General features: G+C 36.2%; 1 protein-coding gene across 1 annotated transcript; it reads left to right on the top strand.

Moving 5' to 3' along the window:
- Window positions 1-2836: 2836 nt before the first annotated feature.
- On the top strand, window positions 2837-16238 carry LOC134534766 (uncharacterized). The gene has a single exon (XM_063373306.1). It carries the CDS (start codon window positions 2953-2955, stop codon window positions 7561-7563), a length of 4611 nt encoding a protein of 1536 aa, XP_063229376.1. The 5' UTR covers window positions 2837-2952; the 3' UTR covers window positions 7564-16238.
- The last annotated feature ends 4006 nt before the right edge of the window (window positions 16239-20244 follow it).

Below are 20244 nucleotides of genomic sequence, written 5' to 3'. Positions count from 1 at the left end.
GAAAATATATTTTTCAAGTAAACTAAAAGATTCAAATTATATGTAAATAAATTTGGCAGAAAAAATTAGAAAATGGTGGACTGAATGCTTTGGAAAGAAAGGATTATATAAAAAAGAAAACATTGAAGTTCACTGTAGGGAATTACATAGGTTGGTAATGTGAAGAAATAAATTAAAGTGATAGGACGACTCAATGACCTTGAGGACGACTCAAGGTCATTAGATATCTAATGACCTTGAGGACGACTGTAAACAAGAGCAGTGACTGGTGATGTGGAAGTAGATACATATGTGGATATGTGTCTAGTAACGGGTTTTATATTCGTATTTAATGTTTTCAGTACTGTAATATGACATGTGTTATGTAAATAATTCATTTAAAATAGCTTAGAAATGTCCAGAACTAAATATAACATAAAATTAAATAATACTTTTATAATAAGTAAAGCATGAGTAAAAGTTAGAATTGTATAAGAGACCGATTATGACGACAGTCATCGTGCCCTCATAGGCTTAGAGGCCGTTTCTGCCCACCGCCGGGTACCTGAGGGGGGCTATACACCCCTAACCCCCCGGTGCAGTGCAGTGAGTGCTCCGTGCTAGGGACGCACCCGCGTGCGCCCTAACTTCGCTTCTGGACAGCTCAAAGACAGACATCTTTGTATAATTATTTGTAAATAACTTGACTTGTAATTGTGTATTCAAATAAGGTACGTAGTTATGTGTTTTGTTTGAATCGTGTAGCTTTGTACATGGGCCGCGCCTGGCGCGCAGTGGACACGCGACCCTCCTTGCCGCTTTCCCCCCTTTCCCCCTCCACACGCTCTGCGCTGCGGCCCGCGCAGGGCGGGGAGTCGGGAGTCACCGTTTGCCTGCCGTCGAGGGAGGTTCTGTCGCTGCGCTCCGCGAGTCCGCAGGCCCTCTGCCACGCGCGTTGCTAGCGTCGCTATCGTCGTTTCGGCTATCCCCTACGTTTGACATCTTCAGTCGCGGATTAGTGCGTCTTCGTGGATGACCTGCAATTTACGTTCGTTCACGGTGCGGCGGGGGATTTGTCCCGTAACATCGTTGTGGGCCAGGTGCACTCAGGGAAAAGGACTAAATAAAACATCTCGTGGACTAACAGCGGACGTTTCCTTTTTCGATCTCCACTCCCATACTCCTGCCATGTTCATCAACGCCTCCTTTCCCGAGCTCCCGGTCCCGGCCACAGTAGGCACGAACCCCCACCTCTCACTGAGTTAGTCGGCCAAAATAATTACAACCTAAATTCACAGCCGCACTTCGGGGATCGGGAAGGAGCCACGGCCTGGGGACGACAATATATCGAAAATATCGATATTTTCAGGCTGATATTGTAAAAGTTTCGATAAATCTCGAGCGATGTATCGATGTGTTGAAAAATTTTACCACCCCTAATTCGGGCACTAAGGTCCAAAAAAGGCCACAAACATACATGAAGCTTGATTAGGAATTAGAAAATGGTTACTTTCTAATACCTGTTATGGAAGTTACGTTTCCGATTGAATACATGGTTTTTTAAATGGTTATCATTATCTGTTGTTAAGCATGATATTCTCTTTTTCATCATATACTACTCCAGTTGCAAAGAATGACTTTAAAAATTAGGTAAACTAGGAGTAACTACACAAAGTTAGTAAAACACCAGAAATGCGTGGTGAAATGTAAATGCTTAACCAAAGTTTTTAAACTTCAGATAACTATAAGAATTCGTTAGTTAAACGACCGTTAACGAAAGTTTGGTGAAATTGGCCCTTAATGTGTAAAAGGTTAAATAATTGTTAGTTTCACATGGATGTTTGTATAGGTTTAGTGTAATCACGCTCTTTTAATATTATTATTTTCAATAAGTTCATTTATTAAAGAAAATTTTAATTTATAACAGTTGACATATTCATAGTGCACAACAAGTCACGGCTAGTCCCTTATTTTTAGTGAACAAATGTTGGTGTCGTATTGTTTTCTGGTCTGTTGCCCAAATTCCGCGCATGCGCTGAACTCACTTTTTAGTTGAATTTGTCAAAATGACAGACCTATATATGATACCATTAACTCCTCTTTAGTAACTTTTGTGATCATAAGGGGAAGCACCAAGTGTTTTGGTTTGCCAAATGAAACTCTATGATAGCGAAGCTATCCTGGAATACTATTTGAATACTTTAATGGTCCTAACAAGAAGTAATCTCACCTTAAAAAAAATTATTTGAGAAAATTGGAAAGGCAGCTGAATTTTTCTGCTATCATGCTGCTATCTATAGTATTTTTGACATAATAAATCAATCGATGGTTGTTAAACGCCGGCTAGAATACGTCGAAACCCGTTTTTAACCTCGCGCGGGTCACCGTTATTTAAACGGTTGCCGATTTGTTTCCTTATTGAATTAGTTTTAAACACGTTCTGAAATACAGCCCGGGTTTTAGTTATCAGTTGTATTCCAACATCGGTCATCTATTTGACTGTGATCCCAACAAGGTATTGCTTATTCACTACCTTACACAATTTTCTTGGAATATCATCATATGTGTCTCGTTTTCCTCTTCAAATTTCAGATGACGTGATTGTGCTGTCAGCTTAACTAAGAATTTGAAGTTGAACACACGAATTTGGGCTTTTTTGTGTTGAGCGATGAGTATCCATCTTAAATTGGTGTAAATATTGGGTGAAATGCATTTCGTTATTAAACTTCGCTTTGTATGTTGTTATTTCCAGTTTAACTTGTCCCCTAGAAATGTTTTACAAAAGGATTATGAAATAGTTTATACACATTATGGCTGTGTTACTTTTTCGTGTTAGCCATTCGGGACGACGTTGCGAGAGGAGAGTTTGTTTAGTGTACAAACAAAAATGAGGTAAGCTGTGCTTTAGAATGAATTATATGGCCTTTGTAACATTTTAAACAGTACTACGCAATATTTTAATTTTCTTTAAACATGCATGTATCAACTGAAAAGTGTGCAAAAAAACCTTTGGTGAGAGATATAAATAGTGTATTAATATGTCATCTGTGTAGAGGTTACCTCATTGATGCAACGACTACAGACAAATGTATGCATTTATTTTGTCGGAGTTGTATTTTGGCACATCTTAAAAGATGGACGACGTGTCCGTTATGTGGCTTAATTGTTAATCGTTTAAAGAGAGATAAAACATATCAGACATTGGTCTATAAACTTATTCCAGGACTATATGACAACGAAGTGATGCGAAGAATTGAATTCGTCAAAAATATTCAATCCTCAAAGGAAATAAAAAGGGTTATGTCTGTGGTCGAACCCATAGATGAGTTTGTGTATTCTTCACAAGATCTGATAACAATCATGCTTACCTTTTTTGATGGTAATAGCTGTTGTGCTGAAGAAAGTTACTGTAGATATCTAGAATGCCCAACTGTGTTCACCGTTCGTCATCTGAAAGCTTTTATTCGTAAGAAATATGGACTTTGTCATTACCATCCTGTTGTTATTTCATGTAATAATTTGACCTTTACAGATAGTACAACTCTCTTAGATATTGCTTATATCTGTGCATGGAATCAAATAATGCCCCTGAATTTACACTTTAAGTTACTTAAGTGCCTTCCTGGCTATGTTTCATCCTCAAACTTTGGAGCATCAGATGAACTTAAATGTGTCAAAAGTCATCAAAACAGAATTTGGGCAGTTGAGCCTTCTTTATCGTATAGTGATGTGCCATGTGAGCCAAGTAGCAGTCAAGTTCAGAATGATTTACAAGATTGTAAAAGTTCTATGCCTGTTACTGTTACCAAAGCAACGAATAACTGCATAGAAGAATATGTGATATTCAAAAATAATTCCTTGAAATGTAGCACTAATAGCATGAAGAATAAATATGATGTTGGATCTTTCTCATCGCTGGCATCAGTAGAAGTTACTGACATTTGCAAAATGATGCTGCATGTTGACCTTAAAGAGAAGCAGAGTGAAGAGATTCAGCCTGAGTCTAGGAAAGAAAATGATGAAAGTTCCTCTACAATGGTAAATATTGGTGTAAATATCACTGGGGCAGACAAGCAGAAACAAAAAATCAAGAGAAGTGCTGAAAATAGTTGTGAGCGCTGCATAAAGATAGTTCGTAAGAACTTTCTCAATGAAAAGTGCAATCATAATGTAAATACATCAGATGTTTCAGGAACTCAAGTGACTTTTGAAAACCATCAAGATTACACACACATTCCATGTAGTACGTCAACATGTAGTAGTGCTATCATCATAAACACTTCAGCAGTTAGATGTGAAGATGGAATGAATTCTAGTTGTACTGATAAGAGTAGGAATTCACTTCCTACAAATGTGTTGAAAGAGCATGATAAAACTGATATCACGGATGAACAAGATGAATTGCATAGCAATATCACCGCTGAATTCAGCAGTGAAAGCGTAAATAATTTACTGCTGGTAGATGAAGCAAATGATGTACCTTCACAGTCCAGCAGTAAAAAACACTTATTGTCAGCATATTGTTTTGACAACACTAGAGACAGAATAAACACTGACAACGGTGAGGCTGTGAACTCTGGTAATGAAGGCAGAAATCAGCAGTACAATGAAAGTATTAAATGTATGTTACCAGCATCTTGTATCGACACAGGGGAGAGACTGAACTCTGATACTGATGGTGCCAACAAGGAGTACAGCGATTCTGGGACGGTAGGCAGAGTTTTTGCCGAAGCAGAAGTAAAGCCAGTTGAAGGTGTTCTTACAAATCCTGAGGATGCCCAAAGTGAACTGTTACCACATGTTGCCAGTCCTGAAGAGAGTAATACAGTGAAAAATGTGTTGATTGAAGGAAATGATGCAGAAGAATTGGTTACCAAGAGCAAAGAAATCAAGCAAATGTTGTCTGTACCAAATTGTGATGACATTGCTTGTATACATTCTACAGTACCTGTGATTTCGAGTGACGTGCCTGAAAAGTGGACGACAGAAACCAGCCAGGCAGCCACAGACCTGGTGGCAGCAAATGTGGACTTGGTGGTTAAGCAGGTTGTGGAGGAAATGTTGGCAAAGCAAGAAAGCTGGGACTCCATGACCCGATGTGTTGTGCCAGAATCGAACAACTGTTGCAGCGCTAATGCAGAGTGCAATTTAGATTTGCACAATTCAAATATGTCATCCGAAGCTAAAGTTACTTCTCAAACATTAGGTTTGGAATGTAGAAAAGATGCACTCTCATTCTGCAGAGAAAACACCAGTCATAAAAAATTTTTCCAGAGAAATGCAGATAGTGTTTGTATAGGTTTAGATGATAATGCATTAGATATATATGGCTGTAAAAATGATACAAATGTTTTGCCAACTACCAATTGTGAAGTGTCAGGGTTAATTTCCACTAAAGAAACCAAGAATTTGTTTAATGAAAACAAAGATTATGATAACAAACCTGTTCAGGAAGTTGTTAATGCAGTTTTAAGGAGAAGAGAAGATACATATAATTTGGCACTCATAGACTGCAAAGTAGCATATTCTGGTCTACCAGACCTTGAAATTATTAGAAAAGTTGATAAAAAGTTGATTCCATTTGGTAAGAAAAATGAAGATGGTTTTATATTATGCAGTAATAGTAATAAAAACATGGTAGAAAATAAAGATTGTATAAAGTTAAATAAAATGACATACTCATTTCCAAGTTTTACAATGAAACAAGATGATTCCATTTTTAAACAAAGGCCTATGTTACAAGATTTCTGTAACAAAGATTCTGATAGTGAACACTTTCTTCTGGAAGAGACAAAACCATCAGCAAATGATTTGATGTTAGACATATCTGGAAAAGATAGTCATAGTTGGTTAGATAAAGGTAAATGTTTCACAAAAACTCTGGTGAAGCCTTTGCTAGAATCCAAGGCAACATTTCCTGATCTTTTAGGTGGTAAATATTCCTTGGAAGCTAATAGTGCAGGAATCATTGGTCATTTATCTGGTTCTGAGGAGAAAGATGAGCAGGTGTGTGCAGAGGAAAGTCATGATAGTGCACTTTCAGAGGGCCTTGTGACAGAGAGAAGAAATGAAGGCAAGCTAGTACCTCTTCATTGTGATCAAGATGACTGGAACAGCACTGAACTTGGCAGTACGTCTCAAGGACAACTGAGCAGTTTTGTGGGAAATCAGTCAACTGAGATGTCAAGCCAAAACTTTATAAACCCAAATGCCACACAGAATATTTCTTGTGTATCAACTTCAGAGTTACAAGATTTAAAAATATGTCGGGCAGGCAGCTACAAAAACCTTATTGTGGATGATAAAAGTGGAGATAAGAATGGAGAAAACACAAAGGGGAAGTTAATGCTCCAGCCAAGAATTGTTTTGCATAAAATAAAACGCAACTCTTGCGGCAGCCCACCCCCCCGGAAGATAAAAGTTAAGCTTGGCAAAGCTGACTGTCAACCAGAAGGATTGATAGACAGTACTGATGATGAATCTGATAGAAATGATAGGCTTTGTGCATCTTCTAAAGGTAAAGAAATTGCTAGTGGTGGCATGCTAACTACCAACAACATTCAACCTCAAGAACTATATCCAAAGAGCAGACGAAATATGCTGCATGTAACCTTTCTGCATCAGAAAAAACATAAGTGTTTTGTAAATGCACAGAAGTCTCCGTGCTGTAATGTACCTTCTGTGTTCAAGCAGAAAAAAAATAATGAAACAGAGTGTACAGACGATCCAAAAGATGACCAGTGCATAAATGAAGATCAAAACTGTATCTCTTCAAAGTTGCACTATCAAGTTGAAAATTGCCACGTTAGAAAACGGAAAGTGGCTAACACGGAGGTTGGCAATGCTGCAATTTGCCAATTTGGCTTGAAAGAGCGAATAATCAAATGTGCAAGATCGTTATCAAATTGCACTGATTTTGGCAAAGCTCCAGGAACAGTAAGTTTGAACGTAAGGTGTAGCAGTGAGCGAAATAGGAATGATGAAAAGTGTTTGGTAGGGCGAGACTGTGAGGGTGATGGCTCTCCTTCAACGACCAAGCCTGGGCCGCGAGTGGGTGACAGGGATGATAGCGGCGGGGGTAGGTCGGGGCCGCGTGCCGCGGGAACCAAGGACGTGCGAGTGGTGGTGGAGAGGTGTGACGGCAAACTGAGGAAGCTCGCAGCTTGCAGTTCACCAGCCATCGAGAGCAAGGACAACACACGAAGGAATGACGATCACTTTGCAAAGTATGATCACAATATCGCATCAAAGTTACCAAATTACTGCGTAATGCTAACTCGTTTACACCCTTCAGCATACAGAAACACAAAAATGTTTTCGGGTAGCGAAAGTTCTGAAACATTAGTGGATAGGCCAGCTACCTTGCTTACGGATAGTAGTTCTCTCGGTCATGAGATGACACAACCTGTGATAGCTAAACCAACTTTGTCAGTTACTGTCTCTAGTGCTGGCAGCTCTCAGCGTACATGTACAAAGAATACAAATAGCTCTAAAAGAGTGTGCAGTGAAGTTAAGAGAAAAATAACGACACTTGCAGAAGAAGAACTAAGTCAAGATTTTGAGATGAATTTAATGTTTAGATAGTGATATAATACTGTAGTAGTATGTAACTAGCAAATATTTTTTGAATGATTTTTATACTTGTTGTTTGCCCAATATATCCCTGATTAATTTCACATTCAGCCCCATACAGGTGAAATTTATGTATAATAACATGTACAACTCATATATAGCCTACCAATTGTAATTTTGTGGAGGGAAAACCATCTAATATTATATAGTTCATACTTTCAGCAATGCATATTGTAACCAATTTGATATACTATCTTAAAATTTTTCAGTAACCCAAAAATTTAAAGGAAAATGAATGATTAAGTACAACAAATAAGAGAGGCTTTTAAAATAATCGGTGTTGGAAAAAGTACTGAAAATTATTGTAATTGAACTTAGAAAAAATTCAACTGATTACAAGTAGAGATGTCAAAAAATAGACTTTTCATCAATTCCGATTTGATATTGATCCTTCATCAATTTCCAGCTCCTTTCCGATACTGGATCTTTGGTTTGCAAAATTGATTAGTTACACAATGTTTTGTGTTTCATAGCTGAGGAAGTCGCGTTATTATCTAATTTGGCTTTAAAATAAAGTAAATAATAAAAAGACCATGGTAAATTAAATAGTATATAGCTACTAAAAACAAAATTTTCCTAAATTGAAAAATAATTATAGGAATTTCCATAATTATTGGAATTTCGAATTCCAGATTATTTCAAAGTTTTCCATAGTTATCACATTGAATATTCAGACATAATAATAATAATAATAAAACTTAATTCTTAAACTTTTACTTTGATTAATTTCAATATTGTATATTTATAGTCAAACTGTAATAATCTTGAAAATAATTTGGTAGGATTGATAAAGTACCTTAAACATGAAATTATCAATAAAAAGAATAATTTTAACAAAAATCAAACATATTTCAAGCTTTTAACAAAGCATATAATTTGAATTAAAATTTCCGCTGACTCAAGTGCATGTGTGTCACATTTCCTCTGTCTTCTAATCCTGTTGTCACTGGTTCAAATACCACCATGAAAAAAAGTTTTTATTTCCCTTCTTTTTATCAAATTAAAATATAAGCATTCTGATGAGTGGCAGGGAGGAATGTTTTCTAATATCTGATAATAGAGTGCACCCTTGTCTGTAAAAGGTGCAACTAACTTTGGGTTGGCCACATACTTTAGCAATTATAGGGTATATAGAAGAAAAATGGTCCTGCTTTAATCAAGAATGTAGCTGTTATGTGGATGGCTATTTTTGGTTTTCCTCTAATTTTTTACGTGTTTGATCACATATCAGAGTATGTCTGTAGTTTTAAAATTGTGTTGCATTTGCTATTATTTATCGTGGGTAAAAACTGATGAAAGAAAAAGATACAAAAAAGGACATCCTGTGGTAAGCCCATCCAATGCTAAGGTTGAGATAGAAACAACAGGGGTCATTAGTAGCATGAATGAAGAAGTGGTAGTATACGAAAGCTGTCAAAAGTGCCATAGATGAATATAAAACAGGGATCAAGGCCCCCCCCCCCCCCCAACCCCTTGATTCTTGATTCAGTCAACATTTAAAGAATCTCAAAAATTGACTTTGATGGCACTAATTACACGTACTAATTATTTATTTTTGAATTTAGTTAATTACAAATAAAAATTTCCCTGGAATTCTGAATACATTATAAATATGCTACTTCATAAAGGCTGTAACTAAAAAACATGTAAAAACTGGCAGAAATTTCAATAACATAGATTTAGGGACTGCTTCTGTTTATTGCTAGAGCTGTTACTGTGTACAATTAAATACTCTGTAATCCTGTTTTGTGGAATGTTATGTGGCAAGCTACAAAACTAAACCATACCAGAACATGCCTGGGAAAATGCATACACCAATCCCTTACTTAGCATGACTAATGCGTTCCTAATAATGTTAGGGTTATCCAAAATCGCGTTTTCTGAAGCATTGGTCTCCATAAATAGCAAAGCTAAATTATTAATGTGTTCCAAAATGTGTACGGAAATCTTCTTTAGGCCTGCATATTATAAATGCGTATAATAGCACTCGACAATAAATCTGTTACACCATCATTTATCTTTATAATCCCTACCATTGGATACTTTGTATGACAAATACGACACAGCGTAACAGGAGATAGTTATGTCAGTCGGCTGGTTGACTTGCCCGCCTGGGCATAACCTTAAACTCACGGTCGCGTACCTTTCTGCGAATTTACCAAACCATTCTTTACTAGCAGTGAAACCGATACTTCTGTCCAGATATTTACATTTTAATTTTTCAAAAATTAAGTGCTTATTCGTGTATCACCACTTGGTTCACATCAATCCTGCCAGGCTCGTGATTTTTTTTTTTTCATTGCACCATTCATTTAACAACCTTTTCCATGTGGATCATCTGTTTGTTTCGGTTCCAGTATCTAATGTCATATATATTCCCGCTAGTACACCATCATCAGACTTATATAAATGTTTGATAAGAGTCCTTATTTCTTGTGTGCACAGTTGACTTGTTAAAATTAAAATGTGACTTACATAAGTGTGTCCTTTATGACATTCTGCTCGCCATAATACTTCTATGTTTGTCTGAAATACTTGAACACGATGCATTATGCTCTCACTTGGAAGCCATGATTCCACTATGATTCCAACTGCAGGTGCTTGCACACGTACAGTTACCGGCAGACGAATGGGCAGACGTTGATTGTGTTTGTTCAAGTTCCCTGCCACTGGCTAGACTGAAGTTCATCACGGCCCGGTCTGTGGCCATGCGACAACCGTACGGCACGGCGGCATATGCACAGACGTAAAAACATTGGTCCTTTACACTCCATGGCCACAAATTATCTTGTCATAGCTGATGTTTGTACAACAGCCAATAATGTAATGAGACCTGTGCACGCATCTCTTACCCTTTCGTATGGCCAACTGTATGCAACGATACATCTGTTGTTTACCGAGTTGAAACAGATTTCGTGGTGTCATGCCCGACTTTTTTTTTGCCTGTGTAGATTTAGTGCTAACTGAAATTTACATATGTGCTATTCAAGACTGGGGCAGTAAAATCAACATCGCGCTAAATGAATTTGTACAATCTGAAGACTTGCAAAGTGAGGGATTTGTGTACTAACACAGTAAACATGCATATTGCTTAGCAGCCTTTTCCACGCTCTAGTGAACTACATTGAGTTACTGTGCAACATCACAGTACATATGCACCCCAAACTACAGCCAACACTCGCATGCACTCCTACTACATTTGTATGGCATTCCACATAACATGGATCCAGTGCATCTCATTGTACACAGTTAGAATGGTGACCAATAAAAGAAATCATTTCTGGCCCAATGTTCATTGACTTTTCTGCCTTATCTACATGTCTTTCATATGTACCTGAAGGTTTGAATTGTATGTTAAAGACACTATGTTGTGTATAAATATATGATTAATTGAAAATAAGAAATATAGTTTTGTTTTTAATAAAATTACAAAAAATTTGTTTCTGCCAATATCAGGTATTTTATTGACATGATGTATCAGTCTCTTCATAAAACTTGAAATATCCACTCAAATATGAAGCAAAAAAAAAATATTTTTTTTAGTCATTTTAACAGTTGGCTACAGTTTGGCAGAACAGAATATTTCACATTAGTGCAGAATATTATAATATGAATAATAATTAAAATGTATCAAAAATGGGAATGTAATGATTAACTTTCATTTAATTGTAAAGTAATCATTACAGGTAATTGGATTACTTGTAATCAGTTGCTTCTCAACACTGAAAATAATACACACTCATAACGTTGTTAACCAATTGTCTTCTGACAAAAATTTGTAATTTTATTGTAATGTGTATAATAATTTTTTGTAAGATTGGCTATTTATTCACACCCACAATTTTTTTTCTTTCAAATGTTAATAATATAATAAGAGCACCTTGTTGAAGCTGTTTTGTGACTGGTATACAAAACAGACACAGTGAATGCATAATTAATACAGTAGCTGTGTAGTTGTGTCTTGTTATGTTTGATAATTTTCGTGCCATTAATAAGCATTTCAAGAAGGGAGGTTAATTATCAGGGAAAAGATAATTTTAATTACTGTCTAATGAATCGTCAACCAAAATTTTTGTAACGCTTGTGGATGATTGTGTTAGAGTGCTCCGCACGCCAGTTCACGACTGGATTATTTACGCTTGTGTGTGTGTGCTGATATAATATTACAGCAGTTTTACCTATGTGCGGCGGTAGGTGAACTGGAATCTGATGTTTAAGTTTTAAAGTTTTGTGTTGTTTGTATAGATTTGTTTTTAAGGTGCCATACTTTATTAAGAAAAAAGGGTATTTATTTTTCTTTATATATATATATTTTTATCCTATTAAAGAAACAATAAATTGAAACCTAAAATGGTTATGTTAGTTGTGATATCATTAACCACAAAAATAATTAGATCAATGATATAAAAGGGAATATTTAGTTATTTCTTCTTTGTATCGTCATCCTCGTCAATCATCATCCATAATAATAATAATAATAATAATAATAATAATAGTAGTAGTGAAGTAATGGTTTCAGTATTGCCACTTGATAAAAAATTTAGGGAAATTAAATATGTTGTGTTTGTAAAAGCCAGTTATATTAAGAGAGGTGTCATGTCAATAGAGCTGTTTGCAAAGAATTACGGCTTTGTTCGTATTGGCTCTTATCTTTTGCAATATCTGCACCCAAAGATGTATTGGTGTAGAAAGAAAATAAGTAGAGGATGTAGAAAGTAACTTTTAAACTGTCAGTTAATGTTATGTGATAAATGACAAATATTAGATATGAAATATGTTCAATCTTTATTTTAAAATTTGTTATGCTTAGAAATATAACTGAAAATGGCTTGACTAGGTAAATAATTTTTTCTTCACTTTCTTTTTTGATCTGACATTTTTTATAAGCTACATCCCATTACCCCCTGATTATAACTATAATTTATTATTTGTTACCCACATTATTTTGTTATGTGTAACCTAAGTCAATATTATTCATTACGAAACCCTGTATTCAAATTTACAATTACCATTCACTCACCTGCTACGCACCTTACACTCCATCTCCCGAGAAGGTTTACAAGGTTTAGCATCCAGGTGCAGAGGTTGTAATATCATTTATCAGTAGAACAAGTAGGTTTCAGTAGCTTGAGTGCTACTCCGGCAACAAGAACGCCTAGTTACCATTTGGTTGCAGGATTCGTAGAAGGTACAGCCCATGCAGACAACACGTGACTAGTGAAATGAACTGACCACGCTGTTTCGTTGGTTCTGTTGTTCTGTCGGTGGACCCTCAAAATATAATCATCTCATTCTGACCCTTGGAAATCCTAGTATATTTTCTGGGAATGTTTATCATTACTTGAACAAAAGAATTTTGATAAATGTGTATTAATAATCCTTACCACTGAAGTGTATTTTTAAATAATATTATGTAAAAATCTCTAATTTAATACCAAATCAACAAAGGTATTAAATTAAATTAAATTTAGATTTTTTTAAAATCTGATATTTACTAAATGTGAGGTTCTTGACTATAAAAATAAGGAAAAAAATATATTTTATGTAATTTACTATCTCAGAGGTAATTTGTTGTGCAACATAAAGAAACCAAAAAATATGAATTTTTTACTAATAGGTGTGTATAGATGTGTGGTTTATTAGAAAGTTTTAAGGTTCTGTTTCACCTGCCCTGTGGAGTTACTCCATTTTCATATTGCTTCTTTTTTGGTAATTTTTTCAAATGTTTCACTATAAGCACTGCACACTGGTTTGTTGCAGATTCATCGTGAAATATGTCCTGCATGTTATTATTAGTAAAACATTTTGTTTTAGTAACTGTGTTGTGGTAACTTAATATAAGTTTATACCCTCCGATTCCATGGATGGATATAAACTTCTGCAGTCCCATTTATAAAAATATTTTTTATAATAAATTTTGATTTAAGAAAAACAAATCAGGGGTGGTGCTTGAGACTTAGCCTGTTGTGTCTAAAGCTGTAGCAACTCTAAGGCAAGGCTTCAAACTACTGTTCAGAATTTTTGCAGTAGATATTGCATGTCTTGTAATACTTTATTAACTACCTTTAAGCACACAAAAAAAATTAATTTTCATCACTAGAAGGAAAATATTTTTACTTTATTGTGTTAAAAATTTCAACTAAGCCATGGTATCACTTTGTACGGTTGCATTTGGATAACCACCATGATAGGGAACTTCCTAAGAAACAAACATTTCGTAATTTTATCTCATTTCACCATACTTGCTTATAAAAATTTTTTCAGTGAGTTATGACAAGTAATGTAAAAATTTCATTGAAATTATTTTCTTGTTAAAAAAAAAGATAGCATTATAGTATTTGTTTTTCTTAATTGATTGCCAGGCCACATTGTATGAAACACTTTAAATGGTACACCAATCTCTCACTTAGCATGTCTAATGTGTCCTAAATATGTTAGTGTTATTCTAAGTCGCGTATTCTGAAGCATTAGTCTCCATAAATATCAAGGCTAATTTATGTAATGTGTTTCAAAATGTGTAGGGAAATAGTCTTTATGTAATATAAACGCGTAGAATAACACTCAAAGATATAAATATTACACACCATATATCTTCATAAGCCTACCATTAAATACTGCGTATGACAAATACAACAGCATGTAACGAGATATAGGTGGTTATATACTTATCATCAATAGGCTGGTTGGCTTGCCCGCTAGGGCGTGACCTTCAGCTCTGGTAGCCTACCTTTTCACGAACTTTCCAAACGATCCTTTACTGGCTGTGAAACCAATATTACGTACTGTCCGGGTATTTACATTTTAATTTTTAAAAAATTACAGTTTTTGTTTGCGTATCATTGCTTGGTTCATACCAATTCTGTCAAACCTGTGATTATTTTTTTATTGCACCATTCATATAACAATCTTTTCCATGTGAATCATCTATGCATTTCTATTCTGGTGTCTAAAGTCAAATATATTTCCATTAGTACGACCAACAGCAACAAACTTATATAAATATTTGATAGAGTCCTTATTTTGTATGATCGTGCGCACAGTTTACTTGCTTAAAACTAAAATGCGACCAACAGAAGTGTGGCCTTCATGCAGGGGCGTAGCCAGGGGTGGGGAAGGGGGGGGGGGGGGTTAGGGGTTCTAACCCCACCCCCAAATAATTTTTCTTAACTGAAAGCAGTTTAGCTAAAAGCCTGGGTGTCTTACTGCTATCACCGGCCACTGCACTGGAGGGGAAGAGTAAGCGAGCCCTACCGATTCTCCTTCCCTTCCCCTACCCCTGTCGCGAGCAGAAGCTATAAGGTTGTGACGCAGTGACGGGTCCCAAGCTTTCAAATATCTTAACCTATTGTATTTAACCAGCGCGGTAATTATAAGCAGGTGTTGACTGGGCTTCCAAAAGTGTAAGGATCGCTGTGTGTATAGAATTGAGACAACGACATTGTGTCATGTAACTCTTCAAGCTAAAGCTAATTGTTTCCAGGAATAGATCAGTTCTGCCGAAACCCAACCCTTTTTATTCCTTTTTTTTTTTTTTTTTTTTGTATTGTTGAGCTTCGAGCAGGATTTATGATTTTGAGTGGACGTAAACAAGGCACTTGGATTGATAAAAAAAGCTTTAATTAATTTCTTACTTACAATTTTTTTATTAAAAAGTTAATAATATTTGTACTATTACAATATTTAAAGTTAAGTACCGAAAACTGCTAAAATATCACTATTTTACACCTTAAAATCCAAACCCCCCCGCTTTATTAGGGAGGGGGACGGGACCATTCTTCTTAACCCCCCCCCCCCCCCTCCCCACACACACAAATCCTGGCTATGCCACTGCCTTCATGACATTCTGCATGCCGTAATTTTTCTATACTTACACACAATGCATTACACTCATACTTGGAAGCCATGATTCCACTGTGGTTCCAACAGCAGGTGCTTGTGCATGTACAGTTGTGTTTGTGCGTGCAAGTGCAGTGCCAGTGGCTAGACTGAAGTTAATCACGGCTTGGTCTGTAGCCGGGCGACAAGGTACGGCCCAGCGGCATACGCGCGGACGTAGAATCATTTACACTCCATAGCTGCAACTGAACTCGCCATAGCTGATGTTTGTTTAATAGCCGATAGCATAGTCAGACCTGTGCGCGCATCTCTTCCCCCCTGGTTAGGCCAACTGTATGCCACAGCACATCTGTTGTTTACAGAAGTTGAAACAGACTTTGTGGCGTCATGCCCGGCCCTTTTTTTTTTGCCTGTGGGAATTTCATGCTAACTGAAATTTACAGATGTGTTATTCGAAACTGGGGCAGTAAAATTAAAATTGCACTGAATGAATTCACTGTATTTGATTACATGCTAAGTTAGGGATTGGTTTAATTAAGGCTTGGTATTTTAAATAATGGAAATAATGTGTGCTTAAAAGATTAACTGTTTGTCGAATAATTTCAGGTATTGAGAACATTTCTCTTTAATAATGACTGTGACCATAAAAAGAGTACCCACTTCAAGACAGTATTTGGTACCTTGTCAGTCAATTATTGTTAAAATTTGTGATACATAAGGGTGTACATTTGAACAAATATCATGAAAAGACCTGTGTATGAAATATATTAAATAAAAAGTTTTTTAATTAATGTTTTGATATTAAGTTTATAAAAGTGTAATGTTGTCTTTTATGCATTACATGTTTGATAAAGCAGATTGAAAACAAATTTATGGATACATTTACTGTTCACATTAGGAAATAATGCACTACTAGCCTTCAAAATCGTTAAATTATGAAATCTAAAATATCAGTTAAATAAATAACAGGTTAATGAATAATCTATATTAATATGATAAGAATTCATATGTATTTAACCCTTTTAAGAAAAAAACATGGCGTTCATCCATATAGATTTGGTAACATTTTACAGATTTTTTTCTATTATTGAGTTAAAAACAGGTTGAATTAAAATGGTTCATTATTAAATTATTTTTTATTCAATTTCTATATTATTATAAAATATTAGCCTGTTTGTTTGTTCGAGTATCGCGCAACCTTGTGTGTTTAATAGCTAATGATAGATTTAAAAACTGGTATATATTTTATCTCACTATGATGACTGGTGCCGGAGATATAAAAATTAAACCACAGAAGTGTGTGTGTGTGTGTGTGTGTGTTGTTTGAGCATCGTGCAAAAACTACTGGACCGATTTTGATGAAACGTTTTGTGTAAAAGCTTATGATTAGAATAAAAACTGGTGTATATTTTATCTTGCTACGATGACGGGAGCAAGAGATATAACAATAAAACCACATTTTTTCACAACCAAGTGCAACGAATATAAGGTTAGCTCCAATTTCTACTAACACCCACTTCTACCAATTCTACTATGAATCTCATACATAATTTAATTTATTTTTTCTATCACAACCAATAACATTTTCACATTTGATGATAACTTTTTAATTACATGATGTAATAATTAAATTAAAACAAATCACTGTACACTTATTTGCACGGGAACAACAAGCAAAATAAAAAAAAGTTTAATATTGTGCATATAAATTTTTATTGGACTAGATGTCATGCTAATGTGCTTCTTCTTTTTTTTTTTTAAGTAAAATGATTCTAGATAAAGGTATGTAAGAAAATAAATGCCTTGGATTTTAAAAATTAATAAAGTAAAAATTGAACAGGTTTCACAAGCAAGTATGCATAATTACAAGCAATATAGGTTTAAATAATAAATGTTAGCTAGTATAGAATTTGTTAATAATGTAGATTTGTAGTATCTCATAATTGCCAGTATATATTTTATGACAGTTCCACTTTTTTATGGTCTGAATAATAATTGTGGCGTGCGAGTTGTGTCCATGTAGTCTGTGGAGTGGGTGTCTGTTCTGAAGTTGAAGTCAACTGGCTAGCAATTCGAGGGCCTACCGGTGTTGCGTTTTATCTGATTGCGGAATTAGTGGGCGCCACCACGTGAGTGGGCACGTGGACTCGACTGGTAACTCTTAATCAGGGCGGTACGTGGCCCGTGTGCGGCGAGATACTGGCCCTCCTGACTCCGGCATTGACACCTGTACCTGTACCTAGCCCGCTCTTAGCATCGGGCACGCTCCTACCTAATCGCAGTGGGCTCTAAGGGCGTCCCACACGTCGCTGACCGGAGGAAGGACCCACGTGGCCGCCAAACACAAAAACACGTAACTCGTTTAAGCTGGTTTATTTAGACTTTACACACCCTCTTAACAATCCTCTCTTTACACGGTTGAAACGCCCGAGGCACGAATTGGTAATGATTGGGGATGCGGACCCCACACGTGGCCGCCCCAAGCTTTTACGTAGAGTGAATGCTAAAAACTCCTGGGAGTATAAAAACTATTTAATACACAGCCCCACCGACCGAGAGAGGCCCCGAGGATACTAATAAAGCAGTTTAGATTAATTAAATATACAGAACTACCTATCAGTGAATCAACGTTGAGGTCCCCGGGGTGTCTGCAGAGATGTCTGCCCTCGGCCGGCTGAAGAAGGAGATTGGGGTGAGCTAAGGCTCGCTGCAGGAAACATGGCGTCCTTCGCGCCGAACACAAGTACCGTTATCATTCGTAAGACTGCGTGCCCCGGGTTATTAGAAAGAATAACATGAACCTCTTACAAAATTAATACATACTTACCCACGACCAGACTTTCTGTAATAACTACTTGTACATGGAAAACAGTTTAAATAATATTAGTTCCGTCGTTGCCCGCTAGGGAGTGTCATTGACCGTGTTTGCACTTACTTTACTAAAATTATCTAATTAAGAAATCAAAAGAACACTCACTCGGCTGACCTGCCGTAACATTACTTAGGGGTTAAAAGAAAAAGGCTTACAATATTAATTTAGGTGTTTTAGTGGTACGGACCACTGAAGCTAAGCGCCCTCTTGCGTCAGTTCGTGGCGCGCAATTCAAACACACGACGACGTACATATCGGTACAAATGCCAGGCAGGATAGGGATGGGGAGGGAAACGGAGGATGACCAGGCTCATGAGGCGAAGCCCCGGCTGACGTCAAATTGGATAGCAAAGCAAATCGTAGCTATATAAAGGCTAATCAGTACATATAAAAATGAATGTTTGTTTGTCCCTTATGCATTCCTATACCATTTATCCGATTGCGATGAAACTTGGTGAGTTGTTATGCGCATGCCCGCGAAGATTTTTGAATTAGTACAACCATTTTACAATACTTGGCATGTGAATTGTTTCAACAAATGTGTTTATTTCATATGGTCTAGTGACAGTTAGTGTATTTTAGGTGTATGAGTGCACGCGCATGACAGAATAAAATTGAATTAAATATAAAAGAGAGAGTGATAGAGGGATAGAAAAATAGCAAGATATAAAAAGGCATTGAGAATGATACAGAGACAATGAAGGGAACATAACCATGAAGTTATGTTCTCACGCACCGCCTCCTCTCATTTCCCTCTCCTTTCCTACTCGCCCACTGCAGTGCTGTCACTTTTTTTTTGTGCCGTCCCTGTTCTGCCTGGCACTAGCACAAGCGTTATGAATAAGTATGAGTGTCGGCGAGGCGTCCATCTTCTTTTAGGTCAGAATTTTGTACTGTGCGTTATATAGTTAAGGCCTTTTCACAATACCGCGATGCGACGCGATCTGGCGACGCGATGTAGCGAAGGCAGCGACGTAAATATATGTCGCCAGCAAGTGTATTTCATAATAGCGCGACACGATCGCCATGCAGCTGGTGAAAAAACCATAGATAAGGGAGGGGATAGATGGATATCTTCCATAGAGCAAACATTGACAGTGCTTACAGCGCTCCTGGTGGCTGGACCTCGAACTAAACCAAAAAAAACTAGTGGCGGGCAGTTCAAAATGCACTATTGAAACTTGCATTCCAACTCCACCAATGAATTTGTTTAACTGTAAGAGCCAATGATTAATTAAATTTTACAAACAATAAATTCCATTTACCGACTATACACCATAAATGAATGTCCTGTTTGCAAAATTTAATAAACATTGACATAAATTGTTAGAAGGAAAGCAAAATTAAAAAAAAAAAAATATATATATTATGAGTTGAAATTCAAGCCTTAACAGTGCATTTTGAACTGCCCACCACATGTGTGCATGTAAATTGTTAGTTGAAATAAAATATTGTAATAACTTTATTAAAGCATTAAGATTGCACATTTGCAACAGCATAGAGCAAACATATTGCCAAATGTATAAAGCAGCAACTAGACAACTGTATACAAATTTAATTTATTTATTGGAATGTACATATAACTGGCAAAATTTATTCACCATTTATTGACATTGCAGAATAGTAAAACAGTTAGTACCTACACTATAAATGATATGATGTACCTACTGTGCCATAAAAGCACAAATTATATCAAGAAACAGTGATTGTACTGAATTTTAATGTTTATTTTGTTATTTGGATATTGTTGCGCAAATAATTAGTAAAAAAATATATGAGAGTTCTTAATGATCATCCTTTGTCCCGGTTTGTTATGACAGGTCAGTTACATTATAAATACTTTAAAACTAAACCACCATTAAAATTAATTCACATTATTTTTAATGTCCGCTTAGTTTGAAAGTATTTATAATGTAACTGACCTG

Source organism: Bacillus rossius, chromosome 8, assembly GCF_032445375.1.
Source record: "Bacillus rossius redtenbacheri isolate Brsri chromosome 8, Brsri_v3, whole genome shotgun sequence".
Lineage (NCBI taxonomy): Eukaryota > Metazoa > Arthropoda > Insecta > Phasmatodea > Bacillidae > Bacillus > Bacillus rossius.
The sequence above is the reverse complement of the archived record's forward strand: the minus strand, read 5'-3'. Positions and strand labels throughout refer to the sequence as shown.